The sequence below is a fragment of the Monodelphis domestica genome, chromosome 6 (genome assembly GCF_027887165.1).
Source record: "Monodelphis domestica isolate mMonDom1 chromosome 6, mMonDom1.pri, whole genome shotgun sequence".
NCBI lineage: Eukaryota > Metazoa > Chordata > Mammalia > Didelphimorphia > Didelphidae > Monodelphis > Monodelphis domestica.
The window spans coordinates 75921882-75934618 of NC_077232.1; the positions used below are offsets into that span (position 1 = coordinate 75921882).

The window sequence follows — 12737 nt, forward strand, 5'->3', positions numbered from 1 at the left end:
TATTTCCATGTTGTTTATACTAGATGTTCATTTAGAGTCTACATTCCCAACTATATCCCTTTGACCCATGTATTCAAGTAGTTGTTTTGCTTAGGTGTTTTTACTCCCACTGTGTTTCCTCTGGATGTGGATAGTGGTTTTCCTCGTAGGTTCCTCCAAGTTGTTTAGGGTCATTGTATTGCCACTAATGGAGAAGTCCATTACATTCGATTGTACCACAGTATGTCAGTCTCTGTGTACAGTGTTTTCCTGGTTCTGCTCCTCTCACTCTGCATCAATTCCTGGAGGTTGTTCCAGTCTCCATGGAATTCCTCCACTTTATTATTCCTTTGAGCACAATAGTACTCCATCACCAACACATACCACAATTTGTTCAGCCATTCCCCAATTGAAGGGCATCCCCTCATTTTCCAATTTTGGGCCACCACAAAGAGCACAGCTATGAATATTCTTGTACATGTATTTTTCCTTATTATTTCTTTGGGATACAAACCCAGCAGTGCTATGGCTGGATCAAAAGGCTGATAGTCTTTTGGTGCCCTTTGGGCATAGTTCCAAATTGCCCTCCAGAATGGTTGGATTAATTCACAACTCCACCAGCAATGAACTAATGTCCCAACTTTGCCACATCCCCTCCAGCATTCATTACTTTCCTTTGCTGTCATGTTATCCAATCTGCTAGGTGTGAGGTGATACCTCAGAGTTGTTTTGATTTGCATCTCTCTGATTATAAGAGATTTAGAACACTTTTTCATGTGCTTATTAATAGTTTTGATTTCTTTAACTGAAAATTGCCTATTCATGTCCCTTGCCCATTTATCAACTGGAGAATGACTTGATTTTTTGTACAACTGGTTTAGCTCTTTATAAATTTGAGTAATTAGACCTTTGTCAGAGGTTTTACTAATGAAGATTGTTTCCCAATTTGTTGCTTCCCTTATAATTTTGGATGCATTTGTTTTATTTGTACAAAACCTTTTTAATTTAATGTAATCAAAATTATTGATTTACATTTTGTGATTTTTTTCTAGCTCATGCTTGGTTTTGAAGTCTTTCCTTTCCCAAAGATGTGACAAGTATACTATTCTGTGTTTGCCTAATTTGCTTATGGTTTCCTTCTTTATATTCATGTCATTCACCCATTCTGAGTTTATCTTGGTGTAGGGTGTGAGATGTTGATCCAAACCTAATCTCTCTCATACTGTCTTCCAATTTTCTCAGCAGTTTTTATCAAATACTGGGTTTTGGTCCCCAAAACTGGGATCTTTGGGTTTATCATAGACTATCTTGCTGAGGTCATTTACCCCAAGACTATTCCCCTGTCCTCCTTTCTGTCTCTAAGCCAGTACCAAATTGTTTTGAAGATTGCTGCTTTATGGTATAGTTTGACATCTGCTACTTCAAGTCCTCCTTCCTTTGCATTTTTTTTCATTATTTCCCTGGATATCCTTGATCTTTTGTTCTTCCAAATGAACTTTGTTTCGTTTTTTTCCAATTCAGTAAAAAAGTTTTTTGGTATTTCAATGGGTATGGCACTAAATAGGTAAATTAATTTGGGTAGGATTGTCATTTTTATTATGTTAGCTCATCCCACCCATAAGCAATCAATGATTTTCCAATTGTTTAGATCTAGTTTTAATTATGTGGAGACTATTTTGTAGTTGTGTTCATATAGTTTCTGTGTTTGTCTTGGGAGATATATTCCTAAGTATTTTATATTGTTTAGGGTGATTTTAAATGGAATTTCACTTTCTAATTCTTGCTGTTGAAATGGGTTGGAGATATAAAGAAATGCTATTGACTTATGCAGCTTTATTTTGTATCCTGCAATTTTGCTAAAACTGTTGATTGTTTTGACTAGCTTTTTGGTTGATTCTCTAGGATTCTTTAAGTAAAAACATCATGTCATCCACAAAGAGTGATAGCTTGGTCTCCTTGTTGCCAATTTTAATACCTTCAATTTCGTTTTCTTCTCTAATTGCTACTGCTAGTGTTTCTAGTACAATGTTAAACAATAGAGGTGATGATGGGCATCCTTGTTTCACTCCTGATCTTATTAGGAAGGCTTCTAGTTTATCCCCATTGCAGATGATGCTTGCTGATGGTTTTAGATATATGCTGTTTATTATTTTTAGGAAAGGCCCTTCTATTCCTATACTTTCTAGTGTTTTCAATAGGAATGGGTATTGTATTTTATCAAAGGCTTTTTCTGCATCTATTGAGATAATCATGTGATTTTTGTTGGTTTGCTTGTTAATATGGTCAATTGTGTGCATGGTTTTCCTAATATTGAACCATCCTTGCATTCCTGGTATGAATCCTACTGGTCAGAGTGAATAACCCTTGTAATGACTCACTGGAGTCTTTTCGCTAGTATTCTATTTAAGATTTTTGCATCTATATTCATTAAGGAGATTGGTCTATAGTTTTCTTTCTCCGTTTTTGATCTGCCTGGCTTTGGGATCAGTACCATGTTTGTGTCGTAAAATGAATTTGGTAGAACTCCTTTGCTTATTCTGTCAAATAGTTTGTATAATATTGGGATTATTTGTTCTTTGAATGTTTTATAGAATTCATTTGAGAATCCATCTGGACCTGGAGATTTTTTCTCAGGGAGTTCTTTGATGGTGTGTTCCATTTCTTTTTCTGATATGGGGTTGTGTAGGTAGTCTATTTCTTCCTCTGTTAGTCTAGGCAATTTATATTTTTGTAAGTCATTCCTATCACCAACATTGCCATATTTGTTGCCATATAATTGGGCATAGTAGCTTTTAATGATTGCCTTAATTTCCTCTTCATTGGAGGTGAGGTCTCCCTTTTCATCTTGGATACTGTCAATTTGGTTTTTTCTTTCCTTTTTTTAATTAGACTGACTAGTACTTTGTCTATTTTATTTGTTTTTTTCAAAGTACCAGCTTCTAGTCTTATTTACTAAATCAATAGTTCTTTGACTTTCAAATTTATTAATTTCTCCTTTGAGTTTTAGGTTCTCTAATTTAGTCTTCATCTGAGGATTTTTAATTTGTTCACTTTATAGTTTTTTAATTTGCATGCCCAATTCATTGACCTCTGCCCTTCTTAATTTATTAATATATGAACTCAAGGATATAAATTTCCCCCTGAGTACTGCTTTGGCTGCATCCCATAGGGTTTGAAAGGATGTTTCATCATTGTCATTTTCTTCAATGAAGTTATTAATTGTTTCTATGATGTGTTCTTTAACTAACTGGTTTTGGAGAATCATATTGTTTAATTTCCAATTAATTTTTGATTTCCCTCTCCATGTACCCTTACTAATTATTATTTTAATTGCATTGTGATCTGAGAAGGTTGTATTTATTATTTCTGCTCTTTTGCACTTGTTTGCAATGTTTTTATGCCTGAAAACATGGTCAATTTTTGTGAATGTGCCATGTGGTGCTGAAAAGAAGGTATATTCCTTTTTGTCCCTATTTATTTTTCTGCACATGTCTACTCACTCTAATTTATCTAAGATTTCATTCACTTCTGTTACCTCTTTCTCGTTTTTTGGTTTGATTTATCTACTTCAGATAGAGGAAGGTTCAGGTTTCCCACTAGTATAGTTTTTCTATTTCATCCTTGAACTCCACTAGTTTCTCCTTTAGAAATGTGGATGCTATGCCATTTGGTGCATACATGTTGAGTACAGATATTTCCTCACTGTCTATACTGCATTTTATCAGGATGTAATTACCTTCCCCATCTCGTTTAACTAGATTTATCTTTACTTTGGCTTTGTCAGATATCATGATTGTGACTCCTGCCTTCTTTTTATCAGTTGATGCCCAATAGATTTGGCTCCATCCTCTTACTTTCACCCTATGCGTATCTACCTTCCTCTTGTGTGTTTCTTGCAGACAGCATATGGTGGGGTTTTGGATTCTAATCCACTCTGCTATTTGCTTGTGTTTTATGGATGAGTTCATTCCATTCACATTCAGAGTTATGATGACTAGCTGTGTATTTTCCAGCATTTTGATTTCTACTCCTGGTCCTGCCTTTTCTTCTTTCACTATTTCCTTCTACACCAATGTTTGTTTATAGCCAGTCCCCCTAGTTCCCACCCTTATTTTACTTCCCTTTCTACACCCCCTCCCTTCTTATTCCCTCCCTTATTTTCCCCTTTAGTCTTTTTAAAATTCCCCCCCACCCTCTCCCTCCCTTGTACTGCTTCCCTCCCCACCAGTCCATTTGTTATCCTTCTACTTCCCTATAGGGTGCAAATCTATTCTTTGCCCCAATGGATTGGATTGTTCTTCCCTCTTTGAGCCAATTTCAAAGCACGTAAGAGTTGAGTATTTCCTTTCTCCAACCTCTTTACCCTTTCAGTGTATTGATATTCTCCACCCTCCCACCATGAGCTTCTTTGTGACATATAAATTTACCCCCATTTGTTTCTTTTCCCATTTCTTTTAGTATTAACCTCTTTTTTCTAACTCTAGTTGTGTATATATACACACACACACATATATACATATATACTCACGTATATATATATATCTATATACCTATTTATGTCTTGTCATTTCATCCTATATAGTTTGTCACTGTTCCCTCTAAGTGTAATTCTTCTAGCTGCCCAGGTGATAACAGTTTTTAAGAGTTACCAATGACCTCTTTTCTTATAGGGATACATAACATTTTAAGTTATTGAGTCTCTTAAAAAAGGGGGGTTGTTTTGTTTGTTTTGTTTTTCTTTTTTCCCTTTTTTTAAATTGCCTTTTGATGATTCTCTTGAGTTCTGTGCTTGGGCATTGAATTTTCTGTTCAGGTCTGGGCTTTTCTTTACAAATTCTTGGAATTCTTCTATTTTGTTGAATGACCATTCTTTCCCCTGTAAGAATATAGTCAGTTTTGCTGGGTAGTTGATTCTTGGTTGTAGACCTAGTTCCCTTGCTTTCCAGAATATCATATTCCATGCCTTTCAGTCCTTCAGTGTGGATGCAGCCAGATCCTGCATTATCCTCACTGTGGATTCATGGTATCTGAATGACTTCTTCTTGGCAGCTTGTAATATCTTTTCTTTGGTCTGATAGTTCTTGAATTTGGCTATAACATTCCTGGGTGTTAATTGGGGATTAAGTACAGGAGGTGATCTGTGGATTCTTTCAATCTCCACTTTTACCTCTTGTTCTAGAATATTAGAGCAGTTTTTCTTGAATAATTTCCTGTAGTATTGTGTCCAGGCTTTTTCTTTTGTCATGATCTTCTGGTAGACCAATGATTCTTAAATTGTCTCTCCTCAAACGATTTTCTAAATCCTCTGTTTTGTGAATGAGATGCTTCATATTTTCCTCAATTTTTTCATTCTTTTGGTTTTGTTTTATAGTGTCCTGCTGCCTTGTGAGGTCACTTAATTCTAGTTGTTGTATTCTTGTTCTTAGAAACTGGATTTCATCCCTGGCTTTTTGGTCATCCTTCTCTTTCTGGTCTGATTTTCTATGGAGGTCATCTTTCATCCTCTTTACCTCATCTTTCATCTCCTTTGCCTCATCTTTCATCTCCTTTGCCTCATTTTCCAGCTGGTTGATTTTGGCTTGACACTATTTTCTCGTTTTAGTTCAAGTGCCTCTGTTTCCAGATGTCTTATGTTAGTTTTTAAGTTCTTTTCCCAATTGTCTTCAGCCTCTCTTAATTGTGTTTTGAATTTCATTTTGAGTTCTTCCAAAGCCTGTATCCAATTCTCTGGGATTTCTGATTTATCATTTGCTGATACCTCCCCCTCTGTTCTGTTCGCTGTACAGAAGCTGTCTATTGTAATTTCTTTCTTCTTTTTTTTCTGTTGTTTGCTCATATTCACCCCTTCTTCGCTCCCCATATTTGTCAGTGCTCTTGCTCCTCTCATTTTTTTTTGGTTTGGGGGACTTCTGTCAGTCTCCCCTCTTGGAGTTTTAACAGAAGATCTCTCGGTACAGTCTGTGGGAGAGGGTTGTTGGAGTTTTTACCTTCCCTGTACTCTGGAGGCTTTTGATCGGATTAAAGTCCATCAGTCAATTAGGGAGGTGTGTGGAGCCTGGGCTTCCCTGAGTTCTGAAGACTTTTGATGGGATTAAGTTCAGCTGTGTTGGGCTGGGTGTGGTCTGAGGTCAAAACATCCTGGAAGGCTGGAGCAAATATGGAGGATCTCCACAGCTCTGGCCAGGCTGTCAGCTCTGTGCTCCCTCTCCAGCTCCTTCCCTGCTGTCTGTGTTCGACACTATGAGCTTGGCATAGCCCTGCCCACAAGGTACACCCTCCAGACCAGCACCTTTGCCCGCCCAAAGGTTACCGCTGCTGCTGGAGGCTCAGCACTCTCGATGGGCAGGGGTAGGGGTCCTGGGACCTTCGTTCTTCCTTCCCCTTAAACCCAAGTGTTCTCTGATTCCGGCTTTTGGGCGGGGGGGAGGCATACCTTTTGAATTGAGTCTAGCAGGAAGGTTCCTTGGCTCTGTCTTGTTGTTAGGTTTGATTTTAAGTCCCCTTGGAGCATTTGTTTGTGATCAGTAAGGAAGGGCATTCAGAGGTCTGAACTTCTGCTCCTTCTAGGCTGCCATCTTGACTCCGCCTCTGGGTTTTTTTTTTTAAAGATCTAATTACTATAAAGCTTTTCCTTATCCCCAAATTTATTTTTTTGTTATCTTCCACCCACTGTCCCTATAACTGTACTTTAGGATCAAACAGAACAAGAAGGATCCTTCTTTCCCCTGACAATCTCCTGGATATTTGAAGACAACAATCATGTACCTCTTTGATATTCTCTACCTGATTCAATGCCAGGTTAGAGATTCTCTTCAAGATGAAAAGAAGCCATGAAAGGTTTTTGGACAGGGCAATGACATTGCTAGAAGATATAGGGGTTGGATAAAAGCACTATAAACCAAAAAGTCATGGTGAAAAGAATACTAGATATGAAATCAGATAATCTTCAAATCCTAAATCAGAGTCAATCTACAAAGATGTGGTACTTAATGCCCTCATTACATGCCAGGCAAGTACTGTATGTACTAGCTGCTGGGGACACAAATACAAAGGAAAAAGCAATCTCTCTGGCCTTAAGAAAGTTAAATTCTGTCATGGGAGATAAAATTTACATGTAAATTTAAAGTATATCAAGAATGCTATTCTCTACCTCCTAACCTTGGCCAATACCTTCACCCCTAAGCCTTTTCCCTCCTTTGTGAAATGAAGGGGTCGAACTAAATGATCTCTAAACTCCCTTTTTTTTTTCTCTGTCAGGGTTCCCTAACCAGGAGAGTCTGATTTACAAGAGGATCCTGAATCCTCCTCTGGCAGGTTACCACGCTGGATGCCGCCTGAGGTTGATCAGGATTGTTTTAGGTGATGCTGCTCCTTCTTCTGCTCCACATCAGGGACTTAACTCCACAAACCCATCCTGAGACTGCAGACAAATGACAAGTAATTCCCCTCCCCCAAAAGGTTATGGACTCTGCCCCATATATTCACTTTTCTTTTACTGTTGTTTATCTAGATTGAAAATAGCTCCAGAAGAAGCACAAAATCTTTAACCCTCACTTGGCTTCGAAACAGCTTTTGGCCAGGCACAAAAATTTACAAGAAATCACTTCCTCATATTTCCCCCCATCATCCAATGACAATTTAGGTCCTAGCATCATATGTAAAAACAGCCCAATTATTAAGAGGATTGTCTTTATGTTTCCCAAACCCAAGTTTAATGTGGGTGAGGCTTCCTGTAATGGCTCTAACTTCTTCTGCTCTCAATACCATTAAAACTATTTTTCTCTTCTCTGTTCTAACAGCCCAACATAAAAAAAGCATGCTCCTCTAAAGAAAACTCATAGCAAAACCTTTGGAGGTCAGTAAACTTAAGTTACAATAGAAACTCACTTCTTAATTTCAGCCAACTGCCCTTCACCAAGTCAACTAGCTAAGCAATGGTGTAGAGACAATTCAGGTGTAAAAACTATTGTCCTTATAAAAGACATAGACTCCTACATGAAAAAAAAATTCTTATAATTCCCAATATCCAGGTCCCAGAAAGTATGATTCCCAATATAACTTTAAAAATTTCAGTAATAATACTTTTTTCTAAGACACTCTAATCAGATGGTTAATTACCATAAAATCCAAGGAAAGTTGGAGAAGGGGAGGAGGAATTTGGAATGCAAGGAAGGGATGTTGAGGGCTTAGGGCAAAATTGTGGGTCTCATTTCCTCAGATGCCACTGACCCCTCACCCCCACCCCCACTACCCTCATGCAATTGGCCCTGCTGCCATAACTTTCTTGCTCCCTCCTCTAGGCAAGTCATAATCACTGAAGGAAGGTCCTATCTGCATCCTAAGGCTGAGTGAAATAGCGTATCTTCCTCCTCCACCTTAAGGGTCAGAAGTGGTCACTGGCTTTTGCTGTGGAGGACACCAGCTAGACTTCCTCAAATGAAATAAAGCCACTTGTGGGTAATGAAGGTAAACACTGTGAAGTGAGGCTCTCAGATATTTTCATAACAGCTAAGACTACTGACACCCTCCCCTGAAGAGGCTCTCCATTCCAAAAGCTGGCTTCTCTTTTGTCCCCAGGTTCTTCCCCTGCCCACATCCCTCTGGTCACTTTAATTCTATCAACCTCACAAGTCCCTAAAGGAGGCTGCTCTCTAATGCAATATTCGAGTACTATCTGAATGAGACAGCCTTAATATCTCAAAGAAGAAAGAATAAAGAGAAGGCAGTTTGGGGACCCTCAAAGGGGCTTTTTGACTGATAACTATGTAAACTGACTATAGAATTCTAAGATTCCAAAGTAAATTTCTTAAACCCAAGTCATTCCCTCACATATATAGCAAAAACCTTTAGAAAGGGCTATGAAAAAAAGAGTTTTATTTTAAAATACACTTTGAAGTCTAAAAAGAAAAGCATACAGGTTTTACAGGACTTCAAAGGATGGTGATAACTCCTAGTAATTAACTCGGACATCCACAGCCAGGTGAACATCAGTGTGACAAGAACAGTTGGCACATATCACTCACAACCTACTCTACAACTTTTGACTCCTTTCTCCCAGTCCAAGCACCTGAAGCTCCCATTTTCTCTCCTTGGACCCACTGGGCTCTAGCCTCATCTCCCTGTACCTCCTCTTAACCTGTCATCCCCAAGAATACTGAAAAAAAGCAACTCAAAAGTCCTATTATTCCAGCATCAGCTTCATGAAACTTCAAGAGCATATGATCCTAACTAGCAACTTTGGCATTCAGAATCAACAATAAACTTACCTTTTCTCTATAGAATGTTAACAACCTCCTCCTGTGTTTTTCTTGAAATTCTGAAATCTAAAAATAAAAGAGAAATTTCAGCTGCTGACACATCATGTATTCCCATCCAAAACCCCCATTTTACTTTATTAGCTATAACAAAGTAGTTTGAAGAGAAGTATTTATAAAAGTCAGAAACATTTTACATTTTTATATGAGATGTAGTAGTCAAATACAAATAAAAACTGTCTTCCTGCTTCAGTATGGGAGACTCATTGAGAAAAAACAATTCGCATCTAACTGACCAAAATAGAGTAAGATTTTTATTAAATACAGCAATGTCTCGGTTATCTGGCATCTTATGAGATGGTTAGCAAATGCAGTGCACAGAAGGCTGGGAAATCTGAGTTCAAAACCTGCTGTATGACCTTGGGCTAATTACTCAACCCTGTTTGCCACAGTTTCCTCATTTGTTAAATGTTAAACCCTTCTCTCAGGGTTTTTGTGAGGATCAAATGAGATCATAATTGTAAAGTACTTAGTATAGTAACATGTACATAGTGAACATTATTATAAAAGTTAGCTATTATTATTTATATTATTTACTTTTTGGAAAGTATTTTGCAAACTTTAAAAAGTTATATAAATACTATTATTATTATTAATTAATCAATTAACCTCAACTAGGGAAAGAGCTAGGCCTACAATTTTCTATATCACTGAAATTTAACTGTTTAAACACCAAAATGAATGGAGGTAATATAGTAAGTGGGAAAAGCATAAGAGTCAGAATCCCTGGCTTTGAGTCCTGGCTTCCTATTTCCTACCATAGCATGGCCTTGAACCCTTTCCAGGCCTGAGTTTCCTCAGCTAGAAATGAAGTTGGCCTAGATGGCCTCAAAGGTCCCCTTCCAGCACTAAATCTCTGGTCCTACAAATCCTATGAACTTTAAACAAGTTAGCCATTTGGGATAGAAATCTGTCTAAAATATATGACATACTTTCCTGTCTTCTTCAGGAAACACAATTGATCGCTTTTTGTTGCCTCAAGATATGATAGAAAGAACATTTACAAAGGACCCAGCCATATGCAGAGTTAATTTCCCCTTATAAGACATGAAAGCAATCTCTGGGACTTCACTGGTCCAAGGTTATAAAACAGAGCTGCTGACTAGTTTCCTGGTGGCCTGAGGCATAAGAAGGCAAGCTTCCAAAGAGGCAGCAACTCTCAGATTTGAAGATGTCCCACTAGGAGGAGAGAGGAACTGACTCTGCTTACCTAAACTAGTGCAGTATCCCTGCCCATTATCCTTTCCATACTACTATTAAGTAAATTTAGCATTTGTTAGTGTTGTATTGTGTAATTTTGTTTAAATCCTAAATCTAAACCACTAATCAGCCCAAGTCAGGCCAGGCCCACAGCCAAGAGTTTTCATTATGCACACCAATGATTATGCTATGTTAGAGTACAATGAAATCTTGGGAGCTATTATCATGCTGAAGGCTGCTGCCTTCTAGTTTAACTGTTGTTCCTTGTTTTTCTCCCTCTGTCAGCAGTCAATTCTTTACATTTAGTAGATTTTTCTCTAATTATTAATTTTCTGTGGGCTAAAAAAGCAAATCACCAAGTTTCTGACAATAGTATCTAATAAAAATAAGGCCTAAAGGCTTCTCATGAGCAAGTTCCACAGACTAGCTCATAGACTTCATCACATCTAGTGAGGGAGGTTCTTCTGGGTTTTTTGCTTCTTTCCTGATCCTTATGTGGGACAATAAATGACCTCTGGATACATGATATATAACTCTATAATTAAAAACAAAAACTAAATTTGATGAAGAAAAAATAAAGGGACAAAAAAACAGAGAAAATGAATTGGTTTAAGAAGCCCCCATGATATACTTTTGTCCTTCAAAGATTCATTATTTCATCCATGTGGGTACTCTCTCTACCAATGTTGACTACAATCATTTTGTTAGTCTGTAAAAGCTATTTTGTCTGAAAAATTAATCACCCTAGAATCAATCTAGTGATGTGTACCTTCACAAGGCAGTGGTATATGGAAAGAGCATTGGCCTAATGTAAAATTGAAAATCTGTTACCCTAAAAAAGAATTACATATCCCAAGAGCCCACTGACTTCCTGTCATTATGTACTTCCTGTAGACAGAGGATAAAGGGCGTGGTCATTGAGGCTTGTGCTCTCTTGGGATGATGTAGAATCAGCAGTGATTGTGGTGATTATAAGCTATATGTTTTTGATTTTTTAAACTCTTATTATTGTTTTTGCTTGCATGTGCAATATACTATTTCAGTTTTATTTTTTCTCTCCTTTTTGTATTTGAATCACATCACCAGTATTGAGAAGATTTTCTTTAACTTTTTTGACATTGTAGTAACATAAATATATATGCTATAATGTCACTACATACCCAAAAAGCTTTAGACTATAAAAATAATGCCACTGATTGTTTAAAAAAATGATGGGACTTTCCTTAATGATTCTGTCTGATTCCAGGAGAAGAGAATACAAAAAGAGCCACTGAACAGTGCCAAAGAAACACAAAGCTACTTGCATAGTGCCAATCTTCAAAGAGACTAAACCAATCCTACATGGATTCATGACATTCTGTGCAAAGAGCACAAGGATTTGATCAAGTGTGACACTCAAGGTTGCGGTGCTTGACATATGTTAAGACTTCCTTGTAACATACACTCTATATCAAATGCATATACATCAATTGTTCTGACTCCAGTATCCCTGAGAAAAAATACGTAAAATGAGACCAGGGAATGACACTTCCCTATCAGTCCTTTTTCTCTCTTATAGTATGGCAACTTCTTGTAGTCTTGGCTGCAAATGGGTAAGTTAAATATTACTACATTTTGTTCTACAGACTTGTGGGATAGACATTACATTAATTGGGCACTGGTTCAAGGACCTGTTATAGGTTTATTTTCCTTTGCTTAGAGATTTTTACACATAAGACTTTGATAGTCCATATTTCATCCACAAATTATTTTCTCTTTTATTTGGATTTTTTGATGTTTTGCTTTCTCTGCCAATTGATTCATATATCTCATAACTCAGCCATGCATCCCTAAGTGATCCCTGTGTTTTTCAACACCCTCTTCAGGAGGGAATGTATAATTATTTTAAATTGCAAAGTTTAAATTCTTTTTGAGAGTAATTTTAGGTTAAGAAACTTGATACCTCTCTGAATCCAGAGAGTGAACTGTTTGGAGAAGGCACCATGAAGATGCCTCCACAGACCACACGCTGCACCAGAAGATTCAGTGAACTTTGGGATGTGGTGATTTGAACTGTGTGGGGTTGAATGCATTTGTTTTGTATGTATGCTCTTATGCCAAAGGGGACTGTCCCCTAATTGGCTTTTTGTCAATGCACCTAGCAATTATTGGTTTTGTTCTCTTTTCCTCTTATCCTCAAATTATTGTAATTTCAAAGTTGGTATGTTTACAAGACCCATCGGAGAGACTAGTCTTCTTCAGCTC

General features: G+C 37.5%; 1 protein-coding gene across 1 annotated transcript in view; it reads right to left on the reverse strand.

The window, feature by feature from the left end:
- Window positions 1–12737, reverse strand: part of RNF212 (ring finger protein 212) — a 75012-nt gene that overhangs the window by 39889 nt on the left and 22386 nt on the right. The window contains exon 4 of the mRNA XM_007496872.3: window positions 9246–9302. Coding sequence (XP_007496934.2) covers window positions 9246–9302 — 57 coding nt within the window. The remainder of the gene's footprint in view (window positions 1–9245; window positions 9303–12737) is intronic.